This window comes from Meles meles, chromosome 19 (genome assembly GCF_922984935.1).
Source record: "Meles meles chromosome 19, mMelMel3.1 paternal haplotype, whole genome shotgun sequence".
NCBI lineage: Eukaryota > Metazoa > Chordata > Mammalia > Carnivora > Mustelidae > Meles > Meles meles.
Genome location: NC_060084.1, coordinates 6108904 through 6136102, shown reverse-complemented (window position 1 = coordinate 6136102; position 27199 = coordinate 6108904). Strand labels below are relative to the sequence as shown.

The window sequence follows — 27199 nt, the reverse complement described above, 5'->3', positions numbered from 1 at the left end:
TAGATAAAGACTCCAAAAACATTTTATCAAAAATGAACACTACCACTACCTCATAGTGATGTTGTAATTTATATCTTAAAAGTATTTTCACATCTTATTTTGTGCTCACCACAAACCCCATGAGCTGGGTGGTGGGTTTGTAAAAAAGGCAAATACAAGTCATTCCTATTTCCCAAGTGAGGAAACTAAGAGGCTTCAGTTACTGGATTAGGGTCAAACCGTATCTTCATTCATGGTGCAGGCCTTCTGGTGTCAAGTTGAGCACTTTCCCCCAAACACCCAGGCAGCATGTATCAGGGAGGATTCCTCACGCTTCCTCTTTCTACAAATAATCCCAACACGACTCTAACGTAACCTTCTGCAACAATCTATTTGTCTTGGGCTTTAATGCTGTCTTTCTGAAGCTGGGACTATGGAACAGGTAAAGATTCTCTGTCTTCTTTTCACTTTGGTTCCTGGGAACCTTGAATGTCTTCCCCAGCAGTCAAGTGTGGTGAGACAGCAACACCGTTGGTCAAAACATTCTTCGCCAGAAGCTGCCTTCCAACAACCCAAGTCCTTCCCAGAAGAGAAACCAGTCTATCGGTTGAGAGTTATGTTTCATTTTTAAATTACAAACGGCATCATTTGCTTGATCATCTTCCTTAATCACATTTGTAGCTGTTTCCTAAATTTCAATGTATGCTTAGAGACCTAAACTTTACGAATACTGAATATATTCAAACATGCTTGCTGTGGACTCAGAGGGCTTACCACAAAGACATTCTGGAAAGGTGAGTGGCACCAGCAGCCTCTGAATAGAATTCCCCTGAGGAAGAAAACCCTCATAAGGAATACGTAGCATCGATATTAATAAAAACACTGGCTCGTGTGTGTTGGGTGGCACTTTACGTGTCCTGTCTTAATTTAATCCTCGTAAGAATCCTACGAGGTCAGACAAAGTTCTGTTTAAAAATCAGACACTGTCACGTGGTCACACGGTTGTAACATCTTTAAACCCTAAAGGGCAAAAAATAATTCCTAAATCCTACGGGAATGACGAGTTAACGCCTCTCAGCAGCTACCATCTCCCCAGAGGGTTGGTCTGCAGGGATCTGACCCAATTTGGTGTTTTTCACACATTTTCAAGCCTGTTAGTGTTTTGCCATTCCCCATCAGTGCACATTTTATTCTATTTTCAGTGGATGCAGAGTGTTAGGGAACAGAAATAAGTGTATTTTTGGCTCAGAGAAACTCAAGACATTTCCAAATTTCCTCAGTCTGCCTCCATGGCTCCAACGCCCCTTCTATCGTACTCATCTAAAAGAGGATACAAGAAACTACATCTCAAACTTGTCTTTGCTTCTGATTTTCTCCCATCAGGATTAGTGTAAGAAGGTAAGACACGAAGACCTGATCCAAGAATCTATTCTGAAGTAGCAATGAGAAGAGCCAAAATTTGCTACCAGAGATCTATTTCTACCCATCTAGATATCTATACAGATACAGTTAGATCTATAGGTATTTTAAACCCGTATTTCTTGAAAACCACCTCAGCCAGTGTGATCAGCTTACTTCTAGTTCCCTCACAGGGACAGAACCACAGAGGTAGGCAGCCATGTGAGAACTGCTAGTGCCAAGAGTAGGACCATCAGCCCGTCCCAGAGGAGACATTCAGAGTCACGATTCCCAGGACTTCTGCCATGACCACGGGCTTTAAACCACTCTACTACTTCCTGGAGGTCAAATGGCTGAGCCTCGTAACCGAGCTCCTTCTTGGCCTTCTCCAGGCTGAAGTAATGTGTGACGCCAGTTTTGTAAACTTCCGTGCGGGTGAGGAATGGCTGGAAGTTGTAGAGTTGACCTAAGATGGTGTGAACCACTTCTGTCAGGAACGCAAAGCAGTAGATGAGGGTCAGCGGCAGGCGGACAGATGGGAATGTGTAGCCTAGGCCCTCAACCAAAGGCCGGAAGAACTCGAAGTTGTTCACGGGCCTGCCATCTGAAATGAAGTAGGGCTGCCCAGAGGCAATGTGGCCCTTGCCAGCTTTCAGAGCCTCTGAGGCCAGAATGTGAGCCTGTACCAAGTTATCCACATGGACAAACTCAACCAGGCTCCCAGGATCCCCATACACAAACCTGAACAGACCCCTCTCGATGTAGCTCACTATCCGGGGAAGGTGCCTCTGTTCTCCAGGCCCATAGATGCCAGCCGGCCGCAGAGCACAGGTTCGTAAGACACCATCGCTTCTGACCAGGCTGGCACCATTGGCCTCCAGCACCTTCTTCTCTGCAATAGATTTGGTCCGAGAGTAGTGATCAGGATGGAGGTGAAGAGGTAGGTAAGGCAGAGACTCATCTCCATTTCTGATAACTTGACCTCCAAAGACGACATTGAAAGTGCTGGTGTAAACGAATCTTGGTACCCCTCTCCTCCTGCAGACCTGGAGGACGTTGTCGGTGCCCCCCACGTTGACTTCTTCAATCAGGCTCCGATTCAGCTGCTCCCGCCCGGACATGCCGTAAGAGGCAACATGGAACACACACGTGACATCCGCATCCTCAAAGGCTTTCTCCACGGCAGAGAGGTGGCGAATGTCACCATGGATAAACTTGATTCCTTCGGGAATGGAATGAACGGGGCTGCTGATGTCAAACAGAATCACATGGAATCCTTTCTGGCTGAGAGCACAGCCCAGGCTGAAATGAGAAGCAGGTCAGATCGAATTGCTGGTAAGCTATGCCTGAGGAAAAGTGTGTAAGATAATTTACTGTATGGCTGATCCACGTCTTCTAGGCTTACCCTGAGTCCCGCACTTTACATGTTCACTGGTGCAACCCTTACTTCTGTAAGTAAATATGCAAAGATTCAAAACTGGGGAGCCACACATCTCCTTGAATTACACTGAGAAGCTTTATCTTCTGATACGGTGGCATCTATGTGTTCCATATTTCTCCCTCTGTTTGAGAAACTACCACCTGTTCGTTGGCATATTTATGAATGATAAAGCTGCAAAAGAATAACTATTATTGTCACATGCGTTTGGTGATGCCCGTTCTCTCCCTAATTTGATACCTTTACAAAGAATTTTTCTTAAAGTAGAATACATCTGCAGTTCTGAATTTCAGCATCCACGCAGTGGGCAACCTAGTTCATTTCCGGTTTAACACTATTCCAACATGTTGCAGCTGACACTATATTAATGTCAGCATTGAAAGCTCTATTTTTTTCCAGCAACTATCAGGGAAATAATTCCATGTGTGGGCATGTGTGATCGAGGCACTGACCGGAAACCAAAATAGCCACCTCCTCCGGTAATGAGGACAGTTTCCTTTGGGGATTTTTGGAAGTCCATGTGTGGCGGTCAAGAGATCGCTGGACCTATAAGAAAGAAGTATGCAACAGTGTTACTGATGCCCTCCGAGCCTACTGCTGCAGCAAAAAAGAGGTGCCAATGATAAGCTCAGAGGCTTACAAAGCCCCAGCAAAAAGCCCTATACGATGGGCTCTCCATGACCCCATTTCTCCAGTCGCCTATTCTTCAAGCTCTAGAATCTGGTGATGGGTTGTTCTATTACATTTCCACATACCATGATTACACCTCTCCAGAGCACAGGGTTGCAAAAAGCCTGACAAGTTCTTCTGGATGAGCGTGCTAAGGACATCAGATGGCCAGGAAAGCTAACCGGTCCATCATGCAGCAATCGGTTGGTGGGAAGCCACCGAGGCTGTTTCCAAACACAGTGCATGTCAGTCAGGGAAACTTCACCCCTGCCTTCTTCCCTTCAATACTTAGAGGTCTGCTTGAACCTTATCTGCTCAATCAGAGACGCTCGAGCTCCCCTCACCATCAATATTGCTTTGTTTCTTCATGGTGCATTTCGCTACCTAACATTATCTGTCAACTCGTTCTTTAACCATTGCTCTCCTTTCAACGGAGCGTTAAATTCTGTGAGAACTGAGACCGTCTACCTTTTCCACTGGCAAGTCTGGACCACCACATAGCACGTGGCAGATGCTCAACCAGTATCCGGTCAAATTACGGACGATGTGGACCACTGTGAAATACACCCAGCTCAGTAAGACAATGGGTTCAAGGGAACGCAGAGCCCCGCAGTGTCTAAGACTCATCATCAGGTTTGTCAACAAACACTGCGATTTTCATTTAACCTATCTTATTTTTTTTTTTAAAGATTTTATTTATTTATTTGACAGACAGAGATCACAAGTAGGCAGAGAGGCAGGAGGAAGCAGGCTCCCCACTGAGCAGAGAGCCTGATGCGGTGCTCGATCCCAGGACCCTGAGATCATGACCTGAACCGAAGGCAGAGGCTTAACCCACTGAACCACCCAGGCGCCCCTCATTTAACTTATCTTCTAACAGATTCTGGGTCATGGGATGAAAACAACAGAGTTAAATGAGACAGAATTCCTGCTCTCTGGAAGTTAGGATGGAGAGAGAGCCTTTTGCAAATATCTAAACTGGGAGGCCAAAAGGAGAAAATATTATTTATATGATGGTGTAAATACGGTGTAAACAATGTCCTGTGGGAGCACCTGGGTGGGTGTTGGGAAAAATCTGGAGGGTTTCTGAGAGAAGACTTCATGGAGGGGTGAATCAGGACAGCAGGAAGATCTCGGTGGGCTGAGACCACCAGGCGGGTTACCACATGCTGAGGGAGCATCGTTCAGGAACGGGACACCACGAGGCAGGCCGGTCGGTGGGTCTGTGGCTGGTATGCAAACTGAAGCCAAAGCAGGGTGCTGGTGAGTCAGGGGGGAAAGATGGCCAGGGCCAGCTTCCAGACACCTCTGAGTTCCTGGGTGGGTCGGGGGTGGGGAGGGGAGTGTAGGTTCTATTCTGTGAACAGCTGAAAGCCTTTGTGTGTTTCCTGAACAGGCCTGTTCCCTTTGGTCCTTGCTAAAGGTCAAGCTTTCCCTGGAGGGAGGGAGAGTCTGGAAACAGCTAAGAATCTCAGGTAAAGGTGATGGGACTGGCCTAGAGGCTCATCCGTGAGGAAGAAACACCAGCGAGCGGAGCTGACGACAGGATGGAGCTGGCAACGGACTTACACCCCAGCGGGCGGCGTCCAGGTCAAGTCTAAAGAGTGCGCAGTCATTCACTGAAACAGCACACACAGGTTTTTCGGAATGTTCCATTTGGTTAACAGATGTTCTGTTTTGATTAACAGGATGCCAGATAACAAAGTTTAAGATATTCTTAATATTGCCACAAGAATTCTGCGAGAAGGGATTCAGAAAATGGACCAGGCCTGAGTGTCCAATTAAGAAAACGGCGACAGAGGGGCGCCTGGGTGGCTCAGTGGGTTAAAGCTTCTGCCTTCGGCTCAGGTCGTGGTCACAGGGTCCTGGGATTGAGCCCTGCATCGGGCTCTCTGCTCGGCAGGGAGCCTGCTTCCTCCTCTGTCTCTGCCTGCCTCTCTGCCTACTTGTGATCTCTGTCTGTCAAATGAATAAATAACATCTAAAAAAAAAAAGAAAGCTGCAACAGAAACCTCTTCCTAATCTCTAATTATTCTTTGGTTTTAAAATTGCACATTCCAGTGCAGTCACAGGACCACAATGTGGTCATTGTGCACATTAGTCACGCTGGGAATGTACCAGTTCAAATTATTAACGCGTCAGAGTACCTGCCAGGCCTACTCACGTTACTCCTCATTACCCTGAACTCATTTCATAATGATCTGAAACAAGAACTTGGATATTGACCTGATCAGGACGGTCAGGCAAGAAAGGTGGCGATGAGTGAGGAAAAAGTAATGATTTAGCAAGACAAACGGCAAGGAAAAGCAGCCTGTCCACCAGGTGGGCAAAACCCAGCTCCTCCCTTCCTGGCTCCCTCTATCAATAAGCACAGAAAAAAATGCAGTAGACACGTTTCTCAGAAAACTGCAAGATACCCCCCAGAACACTAAGCCGGAAGGGAGAAGAGCAGACACAGTTTTTCTTCAACCAGCTGCCTGATCTTTACACACTTTATGACTTCTCTTCTATTAATTAGTTACCATCTGATTCCTGCTGGGGCTGGGCACTCACACCACTGTTGATCGTCGCAATTGCTTTAAGGCTCTTTCAAAACCCAGCTTTGCAACTAACCGCCCTCCCCTGGGTGGAGGGTGGAAGCTCACATCTGACCTGAGCACTCCTTCTAGTGGATATGGGTTAAAGTTAAGTACAGGATCGAGGAAAAGGAATCTTAATTACAAACAGGAAAAAATGAAATTTAAATCCGCCTGACCTCTTGATAATACTAAGATAAAAGTGAGGGTAATAAAGTTGATTCGCACAGGGAAGTTATGAGAAAACTCATAAAAATGACTATGGGTACTTTAGATTTACAAAGACCTAATTAAATGCTAAAGATCAGTAATAAGAACCTTAGATTACCCACACAGTTCCTTTATCCCCGGAGTTCGAGTTGATGAGGCTACTAACCCTCTGGTATTATGATGCAATATACAAATCTCTGTGCCCCTGGAGCCCAGAGCAGAAAAGAGAATGGAAGACTGCTTTCATAAAAATAAAATTTTACTGTGTTTGCTTCAAGGATGATAAAAACAGCTCCAAGTGGTTTAACTCTGTGGTGGTATGTTTTAAATTATTATCCAAGTACTACCTACAGGCAAAACGGAACCGTGCTCTTCCTGTATTGAGATCAGGAAAATACACTGAGGCCAGACGGTTTAGAAATAGTGCTGTTCAAATTCCATGTGGGATCCGAAAATTATTTGTGCTTAATATCAAGCAGTCAAAACAATAGAGATGAAGTCAGTAAAGATAAGGGGAGTAACCCTGACACAGGTAAAAGAGATGGGAGGTGTACAACCTAAAAGGCCAGACACATTCGGGAAGAAAATTGGCAGAGGGCATAGCGCTAAGTGGAAAGTCCATATGCTCCAGGGGGTAGCGTCGTGGTGACCCAGAGTTGGGGGATGGGTAAAATGAGATGTTGGTCAAGGGTACACATTTCCAGTAAGGCCAGACTGAGTTCTGGGGCCCCAATAACATAGCAGTACACCAGACTACAGCCCACATTACCTTATTACGTACTTGAAAGTTGCCAAGACTAGAACCTTGGAGCTCAGTGTGCGCGCTTCCGCGCGCGCACGCGCGCGCACACACACACACACACACACACACACCTAATTATGCGAGGAGCCTGAGATGTTGACAAACCTTCCTGTGATCATCATTTCACAGTATAACAAACCATCACGTTGCACACCGTAAAACTACAGAGTTACGGGGCGCCTGGGTGGCTCAGTGGGTTAAAGCCCCTGCCTTGGGCTCAGGTCATGATCTCAGGGTCCTGGGATCGAGCCTCGCATCGGGCTCTCTGCTCAGCGGGGAGCCTGCTTCTCCCTCTCTCTCTGCCTGCCTCTCTGCCTACTTGTGATCTCCCTCTGTCAAATAAAAAAATAAATAAAATCTTTAAAACAAACAAAAAAACTACAATTATGTCAATTATCTCCATTAACTGGAAGAAAAAAAAAACAAACTTAAAACTCCCCACCCAGACCTGGTTCTCAGGGGCTGGGCTAGACCCAGGGCTTGAAGCCAGATGGGCAGCACTCCCCAGCCTAGGTTTTTTGTTTGTTTGTTTTTTGATATTTACTTGTTTCAGAGAGAGAGAGATGGCGCTGGGGCGGGGCGGGCAGGAGAGGAAGGAGGAGAAACTCAAGCGGACTCTGCACTGAGTTCAGAGCCCACGCAAGGCTCGGTCTCACGACCCCCAGATCAGAGCGCTGAGACCGAGAGTCCAAACGCGCTGCGCCACCCACGTGCGCCCCCGAACCCCCAAGGCTGGGCTCTTACGGAGGCGACGGGCCGCCCCCGGGGCTGGGGCAATGCGGTGATTATCTGCCACCTTCACCGCGTCCGTCACACCGGGTACCTCTGCTGCTACCACGCACCACTCACGTTTTGTTTCAATTTACCTCTTTACCAGACAGACATTCAGTTTAAGCGCGAACCTCACACTCCCACTTGGGGTGGGAAACCAGAACCGTCGGCCCTAAGGGCGGGTGGGATTTCCAGGAACCGTGGGAGGAGAACGAACGAGCGAGTCCAGCCAGACGGGCCTGCTGGGAACTCGGGACCGGGGCTGCTCTGGTATTAAAAACAAACAAACAAACAAGGAATAAACAAAACAACAGAACCCAGCGGCCGGGATCCGAGTCCCGCGCGGCGCTCTCGGAAGCCGCGGCGCCCTGGGAGTCCCACCGAGAGATGGAAGGGGGCCGGGGGCTCCCGCCACCCCAGGGGGCGCCCTTCACCGCGCCTGACCTCCCCCTCCCCGTGCCGGCCACCGCGCGCAGCCGCTCTCGGCGCCCCCCGGGCCCCACCGCCGCCCCCGGCCCACTCACAGCGGCGGACGCCGGCAGCACCTGCGCACCGCGACCGGCCACGAGCCCAGGCCTCGCGAGCCCGGCGCCGCCGCCCCAGCGCCCGGCCCGCGGCGGGGCCACTTCCGGGCCTCTCTAGGAAGGCGGGAGGCCTCGGCATCTCTACGATGTGCAGGTTTCACGTCGGTGCTCACCTGCGCGGGGCCGCCGGGGCTGCTCCCGGAATGTCCCCTGCGTGCCCCGCCCGACTGCAGCTTCAGCGGCACATCTACTCGTACTCTCGCCTCCAGGTTCAGCTTTTAGACGTCTGCCTCCGTCTCTGTGTACCCACAGTGCTGAGCACAGCGCCTGGTGAATGCGGGGAAGGGCGGGGGTGTCTCAACTCGGTCAGTAGGGCTTGGACGGATGATGGCTGATGGGTGGAAGGATGATGATGAGGCTCCCTAAGACTCCTGAGTATTCACTCTGCATGTGTCTTTTTAACCCTCCATCTCAGTTTCCCTATTTATGTGTGTCCATATGTTTTCCGGGTGTCCCCGATTTTCCCTCTTTTTTCCAGTTCCAGTAGGTGTGAAGGGGTGGCAGTGGGACACCAGGTACATCGGCTGCACGCCAGAATCCTGTAAGGCTGTGCTTTTAAAGGATGCTCCACACCGAGGTGGCTGAGGAGTGGGCTTTCTCTCCAGTCCCAGTCATTTCCTTGGGCACAGCTCCTCAAGTGTCTCCTGGGGAAATGGCTTATCGTATGAGCCCTGAAGAATGAGTAGGAGGTGGCCCAAGAAGAGAAGACAGGAACATTTTGGTGGAAGACATAACGGTAAAAGCGTAGAGTCCGGATGGACTGTGCTGCGTCTGAGGAATGGACAGGTGCTGGCTAGGTCTGTGCATGCTACTCAGATACTGGGGCGTCCTTAAGGCTCTGCTGTGGTTTCAGGAAACTGCGGCATCTGAAAAACTCTGTCCTGATACACTTTGTGGGCTTCCTTGTGCCCCTCGAGATCATTTCTCCAGGGGGCCCCGCTTTCAGGCTTGGCGGTTTTCAAACAGTATGTGTTGTGATCAGCTAGATGTCATGACTAATGGCTTACCTAGAGTATAGTAGTGAGCATGAAGTAAAGAATCACTTCCCTTTCTAGTCTTTAGACTTACAGGAAGTACAACAAGGAGGTAAGAAACAGACCTTGCAGTCAGAGTGGTGGGGATTTGAACGCCAGCTCTGCACGGAGGGGTCCTAAACTGACGAGAGGAGGTGAGGTCTGTGTCCCCCACAGACACCTCCTGGGCAATGTTAGCTGCTCTTGGTTCCAGATCACCCTCAAGACAACATGTGCAAAATCTGTGCAGAACGTTCACATCTGCATTATTCACAATAGCTCCAGAAGAGAAACAGTCCAAAGTCCATCAACGGTGAATGGATAGATAAAACATGATACACCTGTGCAAACAGAATACTATTCAGCTATAAAAAGCAACCAAGTACAGACCTTCCTTGACATACAATGGGGTTATGTCCCGAGAAAGCCATTGTAGGTTGAAAATATTATACGTCGAAAATGCATTTACTACACCTAACCTATTGAATATCATCTCTTAGCCTAGCTTGTTTAAATGTGCTCAGAATCCTTCCACTAGACTATAGTTGAGCAAAATCATCTAACGCAAACCCTGTTTGATAATAGAGCATTGAGTATCCTGTGTCATTATCAAATACTGTATTGAACATGAAAAACAGAATGGTCGTAAGTGGCTCACTTGTTTATCCTTGGGATCCTGTGGTGGACGGAGACCTTTGGCTCGCTGCAGCCCAGCATCATGAGAAAGGGCCATCCTAAATATTGCTGACCTGGGGAAAAGATCCACATTCCAAATTCCAGATTCGAAGCACAGTTTCTACGGAAGGCGCATTGCTTCCTCACCATGGTAAAGTTGAAAAATCACAAGTTGAACCATCCTAAGTCCTAGGTCAGGAGCCATCTGTATTGATACATGTTACAACATGGATGAACCTAGGAAAACCGAGCTTGTATTCCTATCAGCCGGTTTCAGAAGCCCGTCACAAAAGACCGCACATTTCATGATTCCATCTATATGAAATGGCCAGAGTAGGCAAATCCGTAGAGACAGAAAACAGATTGGTGGTTGCCAGCAGCTTGGATGTTTAGGATGCCACAGGAATGAGTGCTAATGGGAATAGGGTTTCTCTCTACAGCGATGCAATATGGTGATTGTACAGCTCTGTGAACACTAACATCCACTGGTTTGTAAATCACGATTTCCAGGGGTGGATTTTATGATATGTGAAACATAGAGCCCAATAAAACTGTTATTTTAAAAAGATTATGCCATGAGCCTGAGTGGCTCAGTTGGTTAAGTGCCTGCCTTCAGCTCAGGTCATGATCCCAGAGTCCTGGGATTGAGTCCCTCATTGGGCTCCCTGCTTGGGGGGGTTGGGGGGGGTGCTGCTTCTCTCCTCCTTCTCTCATAAATAAATAAAAGCTTAAAAAAAATAAGACTACACCTACAATAATGTCCGTTTCATTGCAATTGCAATTTTACTCGAATAGGAGAGAACAGGATGGCCAGTCATCCCGGACATGCCCACAGAAGCATGTCATAGATGACCAGATCAATACAGGGGAGAGATGAGGGGGCCCTGCTTTAGAGAAATAAGAATCCTTCTCCTTTCCACCATCCCAATGTGACAGCTTTGCCCACGGCACTCTCCTCCCCTCTTCCTCTTTCTCAGGGCAAGGAGAAAAGAATATAAACCAACAAACAAAAGTGGGGTTGGAATAATAAATGGCTTCCAATTAGCTGCATTGAAAACCGAGAGTCGACTTGTATCAATTTTCATGATCAAATTACTCTCTTCTAACTTGTAGGGCAATTTTATGCCAGGATTATTTTAGTCACTCTAATTACGCAGGCATCAGTATTTAGTGGGTGTCTACCTAACCCACAGCAGACCCAAAGGGGCTCCTCCCTCAGAGAGCACGGCAGGTCAATGTCATATGAATAGGTATGCACGGCACAGAAAGGAAGTTCTTTTGATCTCGCCCTCCTCGCTTGTAAGGAACATTCAGGTGCTGTTTCTTGAGAGAGCAATGTGTATCCTATTCAGCAGCATCAACAAAACTGAAGGCAATCCTCTGAGTGCGACGAGTTCATTCGGCGGCGACACTAAATGCAATCCCTGCGCAGATGTTTCATTAGGCATTCAGTTATGCAAGACAAATTGAAATTCACCATTTGTTTGGATTTTCCTTTTTGCAAGGAACCTTTCCTCACCAGTTGCCTAGTATTTGAATTTCGGTCGCAGACCGTATCAGTCTCCCCCTTTTCCTTTGGAACCCCTTCTCCTTTGACTAAGACCATCCTATTTATAGCAGTCTCCGTCTCTTCTTCCTCCTTCCCCTCCCTCCTCTCCCCCTCCTCTCCATCTTCTTTCTTTGCCTCCTTTGAACTTTCTTCCTAGCTCTTAACTAGTTAAAACCCAAGACTCAACCTCCAGCTTTCTTTCCTTCTCCATCTACATCCTTTGCCTGAAAGGATTAGTTATCTTGGTTTCAACTCTTAACCCTGTGCAAGGGACCCCCAGACGTACATGATCTTGCCCCTGGGAGGTATTTTTGGGGACGTCCACCTATCTGAACCTCATGCCCACAGGTGTACTGCTTGTCTCCAGTGACAGCCGACGTTGGCTGTCTTATCGTGACATCCCCTGCTCTTCCTTCATTCCTGTATCCATTTACCTTCGCCTTGGCAAGTGTCTCAGACCCTTTCTCCCTTTCCATTCCTTCTGCTTCCTTTCTATTTTCTATTTTCCTGATGGCTTCCTGATAAGAGTAGTACCCCAGAGTGTCGGAGAGTTAATCTTGGCCATCTTCAGAGTGTGTCTCTTAGAGACAATCCATCCTGAGGCCAGGCCACAGAGCTCGCTACTCACTGCCTTCTTCTCCTCCCATGGTCTAAAAACGCCGCTCCCTCGAGTCCTGTGGAGTGAGTCAAAGATGGGCCAGAGCCCCGGGTCAGAGAGGGGGACACAAAATGGGGCAAGGCTAGGGCACCTCGTGGACCACAGTACTTGGGAATGTGGAAGGAGAGAGAAATCGGGGAGAGGCTCCTGCCTCTCTGTGGGGTGGCTCTTTGGAGTGGCCGCCGTTCTTCCACTTGGAGACATCTTGTTTAACGAGGTGTCCTCAGAGTTGGGTCAATCAAAACAGTTAATTTCAATACAAATGCCGAATTGTGAATGTCGCATTTTTGCTAAAATACTTTAAACTTATCAAGTGTCTTAAATATATTTTATAGCAACTTTATAACCGATTTACCTCATTCAACTTAGGAAAGGAATTCCTCATGTAACTGGCAAAGCCGTTCCACCTTGCCAAGTCCATCAGCCAAATCAAAGTACGTGAGTTCTTTCTGAGTTATATGCCCTAGTGGTATTTCATGACCAGCTGTTAGGAAAAAAAGTTCCATATTTCATTCCTTAAAAGACTTTATTTATTTATTTGAGGGAAAGAGAACGAGTGCACGAGCATGGCGGAGGGGCGGAGGCAGAGGGAGAAGCAGACTCCTCACTGAGCAGGGAGCCTGACATGGGACTCGATCCCAGGAATCTGAGATCATGACCTGAGCGGAAGGCAGATGCTTAATGGTCTGAGCCACCCAGGCGCCCCTCATATTTCATTTTAAATAAATATATCATCACTCCCGTGACAACTTTGTTACTCTGGATAATAGACCGACTGCACAATTTGTTGTTGTTGCCATGCATTTGTTGCTTAGGTTATCTTCACGGGGAAATGTAGAGCACGTTAAGGGGAAAGGAAGTGGGGACAGGGTGCATCGAGCAGGAGACCTTGGAGGGAAGACGTGTAGGAGGAGGGAAATAGGCCAGTGGACCAGAGAATTCCAGGCAGAAGGAAAAGCTGGAGAAAGGCTCCAAGGCGGGAGTGCGTCTGTGTGTTTGAGGAGCGGCGCGGAGGCCCTTGTGACTGAAACGGAATGAATGAGGAGACAGAAGACAGAGATGTGGCCCGAGAGCTACAGGGGACCACACGTTCAGGCCCGTGAGCCTTGTAAGGGGATTTTGGCTTTTACTCTGGGTGAGATGGGGAAGCCTTTGGTGGGTTTGCCGCAGATGGGCGATGGGACAGGACAGAGGTTATACAATGATTTCTCGGGTGCCGGGTTGAGAGGGGACTCTGAGGAGATCAGGATGAAATCCCAGGGACCTGGCAGGAGGCCGTTGCTGCAGTCCAGACGGGAGGTGATGACAGCTCGGACCGGGTCTGAAGGGAGAACCAGCGAGATTCCTTGATGGACGGAATGTGGGCGGAGTCAAAGAGTCAAGTCGAGGGAAGGCCAACGCTTGCGTGCTGGGCTACCAGATGTGGAAGGTTTTGGAGAAGTGCTTCTGGAGCAGGCCCAGGTGAGCTGTGAGCTGATGACTCTGCAGGGGAGACGGAGGAGAAGGGAAAGACCAGGTCACTGTAAGGGAAGGAGGAAAAGGAGCGGGTTAAAGAGAGAGTGAGAGAAGCTCAAGGAGGCGTCTGTGAGGTCAGCGGAGTCCAATGTGGGGAAGAAGGGAGGACACGAAGGACCTTCCTAGTAGGTAGAGCTCCTGTCGCTGTTCCATGCATGGTGGTGATTGTTTTAGTCTCCAGAACACACCATCACAGACTGAGTGGCTTAAACAACAGAAATGGGCTCCCTCGTAGTTCCGGAGGCCAGAAGTCTGAAATCAAGGTGGGCGCAGGGACATGCCCCTTCTGAAGCCCTTAGAGGGGGAGGCTTCTTTGTCTTTTCCAGCTTCTGGAGGCTCTAGGTGTTCCTTGGCTATGTCCATATATCTCCCATCTCTGCCTCCACGTTCACACGGACTTCACCCCTCCTTTCCCTCAGTCTTTTCCTCTTCCGTCTCTTATAAGGGCACCTGTCTTTGGACTTAGTGTCCGTCCTAATCTGGAACGATCTAATCCAAAGATCCTTAACTTCCTTTCACAACCATGGTGCTGAAGGTGAAGAAGGAAGTCTCTTCCCCTCCCAAAGCCGAAGCCAAAGCAAGACTCTGAAGGCCAAGAAAGCAGTGCTGACAGGAACCCATGGTCACACAGCTCGAATATCCTCACAGAGCACCCCCAGAAGAAACAAGCTTGACCACTATGCCATTATCAAGTTCTCCCTGACTCCCGAGCCAGCCATGAAGAAAACATAAGATAACAGCATACATGTGTTCATTGTGGACATCAAGGCTAACCAGCGCCAGATCAGTCAGGCTGTGGAGAAGCTCTAGGACACTGATGTGGCCAAGGTCAACACCCTGACCAGGCCCGATGCAGAGAAGAAGGCATGTTATGTTCAACTGTCTCTTGACAATGATACTTTGGATGTTGCCAACCAAATTGGGGTCATTGAAACTGAGTCCAGCTGGCTGAATCGAGCATAAACTTTTTCACCATAAAGAAATAAAAATTTGTTTTTTTTTTATAAAAAAGATCCAAACACGCCCCCCCCCCCCCCCAAATAATGTCACAATCATGGGTTCATGGAGTTAGGACATGGACGTCTCTTTTTGGAGCCACTATTCACCCTACTACACTGACGTGCATGATTCTTCCATCCCTCCCTCTCTGTCAGGCCCAAGTCCCACGTCTTTAAAACTAGGAGGATCTTGGCTACCGTTGACTTCAGTACCATACATTTTGCTTTGCCAACAGAAAAGAGAAGTGGAGTTTCGCACTGAGCTCAGAATGGTAGAGAGAAGCAGTGACTGACAAGAGGCAGAAGGAACTATGAGAAGGTAGGTCCCTAGAATCTGGAAGGAATCTAGGCAAGGCTCTTGAAGGAAGCTACACAAGGTTCTGATGACCCAGGCCACAGTCTGGGGCATGCGAGCCAGTCTTATCTGAATCCCGAGGAGGAGCTTCCCGCTGATATCTGTCTTATAAGGACATAAAATATGATCATACTATATATCCTGCTTTGTAACCTGCTCTCCTTGATCAAAAAATATTGCAAACGTTTTCTCAAGTCATTAAATATTCTTCAACAACATGATTTTTAATGGCCGTATAGCAGTCCGTCAGATAAAAGTACTGTAATTGATATAACAAATCCTTTACGGTTAGCCATTTCGGACACTTCTCTATTCCACACATGATAAATAACACCGATGTGAACAACTTCTTCTTTAAATCATAGTGCACATCTTTGATTATTTTTGAATGGGCTCATCTTAAATAACCATGAACAATTTTGCGATAGCAATTTCTGTTCATTGTTTTCTTTATGAACTCCAACTTTCCCTTCAGGCAAAAGAAAAAAAAATGGAGAAGTTCCTGGAACATCTGGCTTATGGTGTAATTTCCTCTTGGTATTCAGCTGTGCTCCCAAATTTTGAAATGTTGTCTTTCTAATAGACTCATCCTAGATCTAATCTCCCTTCTGGAGATGCAGATGTGAGTGTGTTTCCTTCTGTGAACCTTCAGCCTGGGAGCCACAACGACAGGAGAGAAGCCACGCCAAACTGTGTGTTAGTTGCCTTCAGCCCCTCCTTCTCCATTTGCAAGTCCCAAGGAAAAGGGACAGAAACTGAGAGAAAGGAGTTCTTGTTGAAACCACGAAGATTCTTGTGATAATGGCTGCCATTGAAAACTCTGATATGCCAAGCCTTTTACATAGATTATCTTTATAACCAGTATGAGGTACGAATTATTATCCCACTATTGGTGAGAGACTGTGGCTCAGAGCAGAGAGGGCGGTTCATACAGCCAAGTAAATAGCAGAGCTGGATTTCTACTTCGCTAACTCAAAACCACCATTTTATTAGTGCGGCTCCCATGTTTTTGAATTCTGAACACTGGTAAGATTTCAGACCAAAATCTGGAGAGACATGTAGGCTTGTCAGCTTTTAATTTTGCCAAGTAAGGGCATCAGAACAGAAACAAAAACTAAACTGGTATCCTATCACCACGATTTCATTCACCAAAATATGTTTTAATGGCAAAAAGAGAGGAAGGTTGTAGTCTCTGAGGATAATCCTTGAAATTGAACGAATGCAGTATTTTGAAGACTCAGCAGACGTGCTTACTGATGACCATCATCTGACCATGGGCAGTGGGCAGAGGTTACTATCTCTAGAGCACATTTAAGAATTGCTTCCGGGAGGCGCCTGGGTGGCTCAGTGGGTTAAAGCCTCTGCCTTCGGCTCAGGTCATGATCCCAGGGTCCTGGGGTGGAGCCCTGCTTTGGGCTCTCTGCTCAGGGAGAGACTGCTTCCCCCCCCCCCCGCCCCCAACTCTCTCTGCCTGCCTCTCTGCCTACTTGTGATCTCTGTCTGTCAAATAAATAATAAAATTTAAAAAAAAAAGAAGAAGAAGAAAGAATTGCTTCCGGAAGTTGTATTACCGCCATTGCCCGGGCTTGGCTGATCCGTGTGGAAGGAGATACACGGCCTTCCTCCTGCAGAAGGAAGAAGCTGGCAAACCACTCAGCCCAGTGTGAGTGGGTCACTCATGCCATCATCCTCCCTGATTCAGAGTAAAATTTTCATACTCTGGCCCTTCCCAAGAGGGAGGAAAGGAAGTGAAGACAGGGAAGGTAGACTAATTTCAAGGCATGTAAGGGAGAACAAGAAAGGAGAGAGATTTGGAGGCACGGGCAGAAATATTTTCCCACATGTTGATTCCTTCATGTATTTGTGGAAAATAGAGCTGTGTAGGTGGAGAGCCCTTGTCCGTAAATTACGAGGGTAAGTCAAAATACAACTCAGGGATCCTTTAAACTGGCTCTTTACTATTGTTATTGTTTTTGTTTGTTTGTACTTTTAAAAATATTTATTTGTTCATTTTTTTGTTTATTTTTATGTTCGATTAGCCAACATATAGTACGTCATTAGGCTTTGAACACCCAGTGCTCATCACCTCACCTGTCCTCCTTAACACCCATCACCCAGTTACCCCATCCCTCCACCCCCGGGTCCCTAATGTTATTGTTTTGATACACAATGTCAAAATAGAACTCAGGGATCTTTCAGGCTGGCTGCTTGCTAATGTTATTGCTTTGCTACACAATGAATGCGAGGCAAGGACAATGGGTTAATGAGCTTAAGGTAATGAGTTTGACTTTTCCATTCTTGATGCTGTTTTGTTCTTTGCTGTGGTTAGTTCTGAGATGAGAAAGAAATAAGCCCAAGGACCAGAGCCCAGATAAAAAAAGATCAGGATCGAGCATGCCACCTCCTGGTCACAAAATCTAGAACTTATTCCCTAAATCTCATGAGTATGAAGTTCTACTGTTTTCCTAAGAGCAGGGCCCTATGGCTTTCTCACTTTGGTTCCCAAATGGCCATCCATTGGCTGCTGACTGTTAGTGACCAAAATTTACCATCTGGGGGTGCTCTCTGAAAAAAATGAGGACAAACATAGAAAATTTCTCACAAAGTTAGATTTTTTCAGTATGAGACCACACTTCATTCTGAGACTGTGCCTTTTTTTTTTTTTTTTTTGGTGTTAAAATACCTTTTCTTCTGTAGACTATTGACACTTGGTTTTTAATGCATTCTCACTTGGCAAAGTTAAATAGTACCAGAACCACATCAAAGATTTGTAAGACGATTACACAGTATAGAAACTAAAAAAAAAAAAAAAAAAAAAAAAAGGAAAACATTTCTAAACTTAAAGGTAGGACGACTTTCTCTATAATGCTAAAATCCAGATTTGGATTTCATCAACAAACACCTTTCATGTCATGAGTATATTCATAGATTAATTACTCTGAGAAGCGCTTCTGAAGTCTGAGGCTGAAAGCTTCCAATTTTTGTCTTTTTCAAAAAGAGAAAGAAAATATCTTCTGAAAACCATGGAGCAAGGACGCCTGGGTGGCTCAGTGGGTTAAGCCTCGGCCTTCGGCTCAGGTCATGATCTCAGGGTCCTGGGATCGAACCCTGCATCGGGGTCTTTGCTCAGCGAAGTTCCTGCTTCCCTCCCCCGGACCCCTGCCTGCTTCTCTGCCTACTTGTGATCTCTCTCTGTCCAATAAATAAATAAAATCTTTAAAAAATAAAAGTTAAAAAAAAAAAAGAAAGAAAACCATAGAGCAGAGGGGAATCTGATTCTCTTCGTGGACCTTAGAAAAAGAGTGGTTTGGGTGATCTTAGAAGAGGAACGGACTGTTACTAGGACCTAACATGGCTGACCAATACATAAATTAGAATGATTAGGGTGACTCTACCAATTAGTGGAATGAGTAAACACACAGATTTTGGATTTCAGCAAGGGATTTGACAAAGTCACTTTTGATATCATTGGCAACGTAAAGAAATGTCAGGTGGCTAATATCAATCTGAAAGACTTCCAAAGGTATGTCTTTCATAGCTATATCGTAATTGTATATTTACTGGTCTGTGTCCCTAATTAGAATTTGGACTTCTCTGTGAGGGCAGGAACCAAGTCATTTTACTCACTGTTGTATTCTCAGTACCTAGAACAGCACCTGGCACACAGTAGGAGCTCCGTAAATACGTAGTGAACGAATAGAAATCTTATGAAGTGTCTTGCTTCAACACTTAATAAGTTTATGGCACATTCACTTAGACTTTCCCATGTTGTGTCACTAGGGGGAAGGGATAGTGGACCCAATTTAATAACATGAAATTTAACAGGATTTTCGTTTTGATATGAATAAAAAAATCTTATAAGGAGAGGGAGATCTGAGCCTTACCAGAGGGTATAAAAAAGACTTAGGAACTTTGCTTCTGGTAATGGCAAAGAAGATAATTAGGATCAACTCTCTGGCTGAGAGTTTATCCAAGAGAGCCAGATAAAATATAAAACATATCTCCTCAAAGACATGAAAATGCTGAAAGAAAACAACTGCCAACTTGAAATTCTATGCCCTTGAAGTGAAACTATCCTTCAAAAATGATAATGAAGACATTTTCAGAAAAAACAAAAAAAAAACCAAAAAAAACCAAACCCCCCCCCAAAACAGATTTTATCACTAGCACCCACACTAAAGAAATACTAAAAAAAGGTGCCGCTGGGTGGGCCACTTAGTTAAGCGTCTGACCCTTGGTTTTGGCTCAGGTCATGATCTCAGGGTTGTGAGATCAAGCCCCACATCGGGTTCCAAGCTCAGTGATGAGTCTGCTAAAGCTTCTCGCTCCTGCCGCGCCTCCCCGTGCTCTCTCTCCCTCTCAAATAAATAAATAACTCTTTAAAAGAGAAAAAAGAAATACTTAAGAAGAATGATCTCAAGGGCAAGCATGGAGATAATGGGAAGGAACGAGAAGCCACAAAAGGGTAACTACTTTGTTGGAAAATCTAAATGAATGTTGACTGTATAAAACAAACATCATAATATCCTGGGGAATTTGACATATATAGATACTAAAAATTTATGAGGACTATAGCCTGCAACTCAGGACAGTGGGGAGTGGTGTGTGAGCGTTCAAAGGTCCTGGCATGACCCCCCAAGGGAGCAAAAATACCAAGTCATGGCAGACTTTGGTAAGTCATTTAAGTAACCGTTAAAAGAATCACAAAGAGCGCGCGTGCTTATCAAGGTAATGAGGGGGGGAGAGTGGAAGAATAACAAAGAATAATTAATTAAAAGGAAGTCAAGAAAGTAGAAGAAAAGTAATGAAGAATAGAAAAGACTAATAGCAGGGAACCCATAAAATGAAATAATGTAAACATACCCATACTTAGTGAAACGTAAATGCACGAAGTTGTTTCCTTTCAAGACAAAGACTGTTACACTGGAAAAGAAAACAAGTGCCCTAGTGTCTGGTGCTCCGAAGAGACGTGTCTGAAATGTAAGAATACAGCGTAATTGAAGCTAGAGGGATGCAAAAGACCTAACTGATGTGCATGGATTCCTGGAACCAAACACAGTCTGTCTGAGCACATGTGAACCTTTACAGAGGTCAACTACGCGACGGGCCGCAGAGCAAGGCTCAAGATATTTCAAAGGACTGAAATCACACATAACATGCTTTCAACATGAGTAAAGTTAAGTTAGAAAGTACAATAAGATATCACTAAAATTTCCCATGCGAAATTATAATGTGCATTTTTAAAAAGATTTTATGTATTTATTTCAGAGAGAGAGAAAGAGCGAGAGAGAGCGAGAGAGCACACAAGCATGAGTAGGGAGAGGGAAGAGGCAGAAGCAGACCCCCATGGAGCAGGGAGCCCACCTCGGGGCTCGATCCCAGGACCCTGGGATCATGACCTGAGCTGAAGGCAGACGCTTAACCAACTGAGCCACCCAGGCACCCCTGAAATTATAAAATACACTTCTAAATAACCCATGTAACGAAGAACAAATCTAGTAGAAATTATAAAACATTTTTCATTGAACAATAATGAAAATAGTACATACCAAACATGGGGAATGCAGCTCAGACATACTCAAAAATACTGTACAACCTTAAAATGCATGTAGTTAAAAAAAGGGGGGGTTAAAAACTCATCTGTCTAAAGAAGTTAGAAAAAACTTGATAAAGCGCTTCACAAAGAGAATACCATATGGTCAACTGACGTATGAAAAGGTATTCAAAATTAGGAGTCATCAGAGAAAAGAACTCAATTAGATCCAACTGCAGACCTATCTGAATAGTTCGAATTAAGAAGTCTGACAATACCAAACTTGAGGAAGGATGTGGAGCCCATAGAACTCTCATAGTCTACTTGGAAATGGTACAATCGTTTTTTGGGGGGGGTGGGGAATGGCATAGAAGCTGGATTCATGCACATATCATGGGTTCCATAGTTCTACTCCCCTGAATGTACCCAAGGGCAATGGCTACACGTGTGCTACAAGAGATGTTTATAAGAATATTTATAGCAGGGGCGCCTGGGTGGCTCAGTGGGTTAAAGCCTCTGCCTTCAGCTCAGGTCATGATCTCAGGGTCCTGGGATTCAGCCCCACCTCAGGCTATCTGCTCAGCGGGGAGCCTGCTTCCTCCTCTCTCTGCCTGCCTCTCTGCCTACTTGTGATCTCTCTCTCGGTGTCAAATAAATTAAAAAAATCTTTAAAAAAATGAATATTTATAGCAGGGGCGCCGGGATGGCTCAGTTGGCTAGGCGTCTGACTCTGGATTTCGGCTCAGGTCATGATCTTGGGATCTTGAGGTTGAGTCCCGCCTCCTGCTCTGTGCTAAGCCTGGAGCCTACTTGAGATTCTCTCTTCCCCTCCCTCTGCCCCTCACCCAGCTTGCATGCACACACACACTCTCTAATAAATAAATATAATCTTTAAAAAAAGAATATTTATAGTAGTGCCAGTCACGATAGCCAGCAAAATGAAAAACTAATTTTTCCACGAATACAATGGAGAAACAAACAGAGGGATATTTATGCAACAAAATGCCGAGGTTGGCAAAATGCTTATGTAAAAAACAAGAGAGTAAATATTTTCGGCTTTGCCGGTCTTATGCTCAGTTTTTCAACTAACCAACTTTGCCATTGTGACAGGAAAGCAGGCACAGAAATGAGTAAGTAAATGAGCATGACTGCAGCCCAATAAAACTTCATTTACCAAAACACGTGAACAGACCAGGTTTGTCCCATCGGCTGCAGTTTGCTGACCCGTGCTTCCCACAGTGAAGATGAGTTATGCAAACAACAGGGATGAATCTGTACAGTGTCGAAGGACCAGCTGACATTAATATTATATAATTCTATTTATATAAGGTATAACAAAACAGGCAAAGCAAATTATTCTGTTAAAAGTCAGGATAGTGGTTATTCTTGAGGAAGAGAGAAAGGATAGTAGTTGGGAAAAAAAAAAAAAAGGTCAGGTTGCTAAGGATCCTGAAAACCTTATAGAGTACATAAAATATGAAACTTACTTGAAATGAATGATAATTGTCGAGTTTCAACATCTTCACCCCACACAGGTCAATGAAAGAACAAAGACTTGATCCAGCCCCAATTTCCAGTTGTCTTCTGGCTTTTTTCCTCTCCCACTGTATGAGATAGAAAATGAGATATAGAATATTTACACAATCACAAATCAACACTTGAGACGTTAGTTATCACCCAAAAGTATGAAAACCACAACAAATCTTGTGTTATCAGTGAGACTGCCCTGAGCTCTGTGAGATGATCTATTATTACCTGTCCCAGCCAGTCCACACCTTGAAGTTTGGGTTACCGTGACCATGACGTCAACCCTGGTCTATCCCTGCTTGGTGAATCACATGATCACCATGCTACCCTCTTCAGTTACTGCAAGAGCATCATTTTTAAGTGTTCGAACTCTGTTTTGTTTTGTTTTTAAGATTTTATCTATTGGGGCGCCTGGGTGGCTCAGTGGGTTAAAGCCTCTGCCTTCGGCTCAGGTCATGATCTCAGGGTCCTGGGATCGAGCCCTGCATCTGGCTCTCCGCTCAGCAGGGAGCCTGCTTCCTCCCTTTCTCTCTCTGCCTGCCTCTCTGCCTACTTGTGATCTCTGTCTGTCAAATAAATAAATAACTTGAGAGAGAGAAAACACAGAGGGAGAAACAGACTCCCTGGTGAGCAGAGAGCCGGATGTTGGTCCATGCCAAGACCTTGAGAGCAGGTATTTAACCTGAGGAGCCATCCACGTGCCCAAGTGATTGAACTCTCAGTCATGTGGCTTCTTCAGGCACTTGGCACCCGAAAATCCACATTATGACGTCTACAAGGGGCAGTTAAGACAATTGAGGACTGTCAACCTGGGGAAAAAAGAAAGCAATCTTCAAATATCTGAAGGAAATCAGGACTAGATGTGGTCTAGAGGAGAACTTCCTAATGGAGTCCTCAACTGCGAAGTCAGCCTCCAGAGGCTTTACTGTGCCTGTGACTAGATAACCACTTGGTAGAGATGTTACAGAGAGAATCTAATGGGAAAGTACTTCCCATTCTCTTCTAAACTCAAGGGCCCCCTGTTCTAAGAATGGTTCATTCCAGGATTCTCAGAAATGTTGTTTGTTTTGACACAGGTTGGGAAATCCTCTCTTATGGGTAAAGATATCTTATCTTCAGAGGTACCCTCTGGAAGGCACATCTGCCAGCAAAAGGAAGGAGCACATTGACCCGTTGTCATCATTAGTGAGAATAACTTGGTCCAATTGATTCCTTTCCCCAGGAAAGCAAAGAAGCAGCTTGCAAAAAATGGGACACTTCCATGCATGGTTGGCCTCAAGGATAGCCCTAAAACAAAATGATGGGGACAAAGAGGAGGTACAAATTAGCTCACCCAGATAGAGGAGGTCCTCATTCAGAGACAGAGCGACCCTCAGATCGACTAGGACCCTAACGTCCTCATTCAGGAGTCAGAAGGGGTTGGGCATGTTCTCGCTGGAGAATTCTGCAACTCCATCTGTATTCCCGTTGGTATAAAGCCTTCCTTTCCCCACCACCCACCCCACTGGTCACTGTACTTGTGACAGCTACTCCCCAAGGTCAGGAACTGGGTTCATGTTATTCACTGCTGAATTCCCTCATGGCTGGTGCAGAATCCGCCACCTAGAAGGCCCTCTGGAAAGATTTGCTCTTTCCTTTACTCATTCAAAACTGTTAATTATGTACATGCAAAGTGACGGGTACCAGGCTAGGCATTTGGTGCACAGTGAATAAAAAACAAGAAACAGATATGGTTCTCGCCCTCATGAAATTCATGGTCAAGTATGAGAGACAGAACAGAACAGTCTTTTTTTTTTTTTTTTAAAGATTTTATTTACTTATTTGAGAGCAAGTACGGGCAAGAGAGCACAAGCAGGGGAAGCGGCAGGCAGAGGGAGAAGCAGGCGCCCCGCTGAGCAAGGAGCCTGACGTGGGACTTGGTCCCGGGACCCTGGGATCATGACTTGAGCCAAAGGCAGATGCTCAATCAACTGAGCCACCCAGGCGCCCCAAGACAGAACAGCCTAAAAAAGAAACCGTGTTCAGAGTTATGAATGGAGCTAACTGCAGGGAAGAGAGAATATGGTGGTGACGGGAGAGATTCAGGCTGGGCGGCGAGAAGTGAGATGGAAGCAGGTGTCTCGACGGTGGCAAGGGGAAGACCTATGCGGTGCACTGAATGGAGAAATGCATGTGTGAGGATGGGACAGGCAAGAACCTCTCCCCCAGCCCAGGAGAAAAGGGCTAAGAGGCAGCATGTGCTCCCAACAGTCCTCCCATCAGGGCCAGGCACCTGGGCAGGTGAGTGGCTCCGTCGGTTGAGTGTCTCTGTTGGCTCGGGTCATGATCTCAGGGTTGTGAGATCGAGCCCCACGTTGGGGTCCGTTCTCAGCGCAGAGTCTGCTTGGGATTCTCTCCCTCTCCCTCTGCTGCTCCCCCCACTGGGGTCCTCTCTCATTCTCTCAAATAAATAAATAAACCTAAAAAAAAGGAAAAAGTAAAAAATAAAAAACCAAAAGACTAAAAAACCCAAGGGGGCTGGGTTCCCTTTCTTTAGAAGAGGATATGGAGCCTCAGGAAGGGCCAGTAAGTGGCAGAGTCAGGATTCGAACTCGGTTGCACAGGGCTTTACAGCTCACCACCCTAATATTGTGCACCCTCTGCCCTGGCAGAGGGCACGGAGCATCCTTACCTAGACGTCCGTGTCCTGGCAGCTTTTGCCCTCTCCTCGGGAGCCCCAGGACCAAGCAGCTGGGAAGCCCAGTGGGCTGTCACCAGGGGCAGATCTGCTTCATTTTCGGTGGCTGTGCCCACATGAGGAAACCCACAAGGGTGTTTGGCCCCAACCCTAGTGTGGGAGCCACTGAGGAAATGCCTAGGCCCCCAGCGAAGAGCCAGGACTAGTTCCGCACCCTCCCCCAGAAAGCTATCCTATACTGGAGCTCCTGGGTGGTGAGGCCATGAGGCCCTGGAGAGGTCCCTGCTCTGGGGATGGGTGTGCACACGGCCCACAGGAGGGAATGGGGTGTGTGGAAGGAGGGAGATCGCCGGGAATTTCAAATCCTCACCCCGACGCTCCCTGGCCTGGCGCCAGCAACATCTCCCCACCTCAGGTGTCTCTGTGGCTGGGAAGGCAGATGGGAGGTGCCATTGCCCTGCACAAGACCCCTGGAAGACCTTGTCATCACCCCACTCAGTTCCGTGGGACAGTGAGGTCCACGAGTCGTGGCCTCCCACCTGGTCTTCCCTGGGCATTGGGCTCCCTGCTCAGCGGGGGCTCTGCCTGGGGATTCTCTCTTGCTCTCCCTCTGCCCCTCCCCCCGCTCCCTTTATCAATCAATCCATCAATCAATCAATCAGTCGGTCCTTCCAGTATGCCAGACAGGGGGAGCTAAGTGCTCTCCCGGGCATTTTTTATTCTTTTACAGCAGACTGGGGGTCTAGGGAGGTAGACCCTCCTGACTGCCTAGTTTAGTAAGTGGCAGGGCTCAGGCCGGATCTGAGTCCAGGAAATCGGACCCTCCAACTGAGATCCTCTCTCCAGAGAGGCCAACCCCAGCCTTTATCAGAATCCTGGTGCCTCCCAGCCAGGTGCCTAGCACCTGGAAGATATTCCCTAAGCCCAGTGGGGGTGGGGGGTGCCCTCTGGGGCTGTCGGTGCTGTCCCTGGTGGTTAGTACTTTCCTAAGTACTTTCCCCAGCCGAGGTTTTCCTCTCTGTAAGCGAGCACAGGGCTCCAGCATGAAGTGGTTCTGAGGTTGCAACAAAGCAACAGGGAAGGGCTAGTTCCTAACATGCTGAGGGCGTTTTATTTATTTTTTTTTTAAGATTTTATTTATTTATTTGACAGAGAGAGATCACAAGTAGACAGAGAGGCAGGCAGAGAGAGAGAGAGGGAAGCAGGCTCCCCGCTGAGCGGAGAGCCCCATGCGGGACTCGATCCCAGGACCCTGAGATCATGACCTGAGCTGAAGGCAGCGGCTTAACCCACTGAGCCACCCAGGTGCCCCTGCGTTTTATTTTTTTGCCTAAATCAGGCAGTAGGGTGGCTCAGAGCCACGGAAACAAGGCTGCTTGCCTCCGCTGCTGTGGGATCTTGAGAAAGTCTCTGTTTTGTTTTGTTTTTTAAAGATGTTATTTATTTATTTGAGAGAGAGAAGGAGAGCACAAGCAGGGAAGGGCAGGAGGGAGAAAGAGACCCCCCGACGAGCAGGGAGCCCTATGTGAGGCTCAGTCCCAAGACCCCAGGATCATGATCGGAGCCGAAAGTGGACACCCAACCGACTGAGACACCCAGGCGCCCCTTGAGCAAGTCTCTTGACCTCTCTGTGCCTCTGTGTCCTCCCTTGTAAAATCACTACAAAGATAGAACCGCCCTCATAAAGATACCGTATTCAAAGTGACTGGGGATATTGACTGCTGAGTCCCCACCGCTGGAGGAAAGCATGGCAGAGATGACGGTTTGAAAAAAGAGAATGAATGAATAAGTAGCAGAACGTGGCTCCTGGCACAAATAAGTACAGTGCATATTGACCATTATAATGGCATTATAGTTGTTCTTATCTCTGCCTGGCATACCTCCTTGCTGGCAAGACCGGCATGCTTGTCATCTGCCAAGAATCTCTTCCCCTGTATTGGATCTTCCCTCTCCATCCAGCGCTTCAACCCCACGCATGTGGGAGACGCCGTGCAGACACGAACAGAGTCGGAGTGGTCTTCCCCTTCCAGATCTTCCAGACCTCACCGGTTGCCTGCATTTACGTGGGGGGCACACAGACACCCCCCCTCGATCCCCGTGCCTCCCCTCCCCAGACCCCACTCCCAGTCCGGAAAAGAACTTGACAGTAACACCCGGGCCCCTAAAGCAGAAGACGTTTCCTGTGAGCTAAAGGTTTTTTAATGACTGTTTGAATTGAATTCTGTCAATTATTACCCAAATAGTTATCTCGCCAGGGGTCATGAAAAAATAA

General features: G+C 46.9%; 1 protein-coding gene across 13 annotated transcripts; it reads right to left on the bottom strand.

Moving 5' to 3' along the window:
- On the bottom strand, positions 1–27144 carry SDR42E1 (short chain dehydrogenase/reductase family 42E, member 1). Of its 13 annotated transcripts, XR_006816243.1 has the most exons (6): positions 26808–26945; positions 23421–23537; positions 22211–22327; positions 18835–18966; positions 14583–14785; positions 12804–13804 (listed from the first exon to the last, which is right to left on the bottom strand). XR_006816243.1 is itself a non-coding variant. In XM_045988173.1 (5 exons), exons 4-5 carry the CDS (start codon positions 3333–3335, stop codon positions 1566–1568), a joined length of 1182 nt encoding a protein of 393 aa, XP_045844129.1. In that variant the 5' UTR covers positions 3336–3361; positions 22211–22327; positions 23421–23537; positions 26808–27073; the 3' UTR covers positions 1–1565. The 13 variants fall into 13 exon arrangements, 7 of the variants coding, with proteins under 7 accessions (XP_045844129.1, XP_045844130.1, XP_045844135.1 ...); XM_045988173.1 differs by lacking the exons at positions 12804–13804; positions 14583–14785; positions 18835–18966 and adding exons at positions 1–2679; positions 3268–3361 and having other exon boundaries at positions 26808–27073; XR_006816244.1 differs by lacking the exons at positions 14583–14785; positions 18835–18966 and adding an exon at positions 20054–20113 and having other exon boundaries at positions 12816–13804; positions 26808–27144.
- Positions 27145–27199: the final 55 nt, after the last annotated feature.

What these genes read in the sequence shown, in the direction of transcription:
- SDR42E1 (XM_045988173.1), bottom strand. Translation starts at nt 3,335, where the DNA reads ATGGACTTCCAAAAATCCCCAAAGGAAACTGTCCTCATTACCGGAGGA. An exon ending in GGTGGCTATTTTGGTTTCCG is followed by an intron (nt 2,680 to 3,267) that starts GTCAGTGCCTCG and finishes TTCTCATTTCAG; the next exon opens with CCTGGGCTGTGCTCTCAGCC.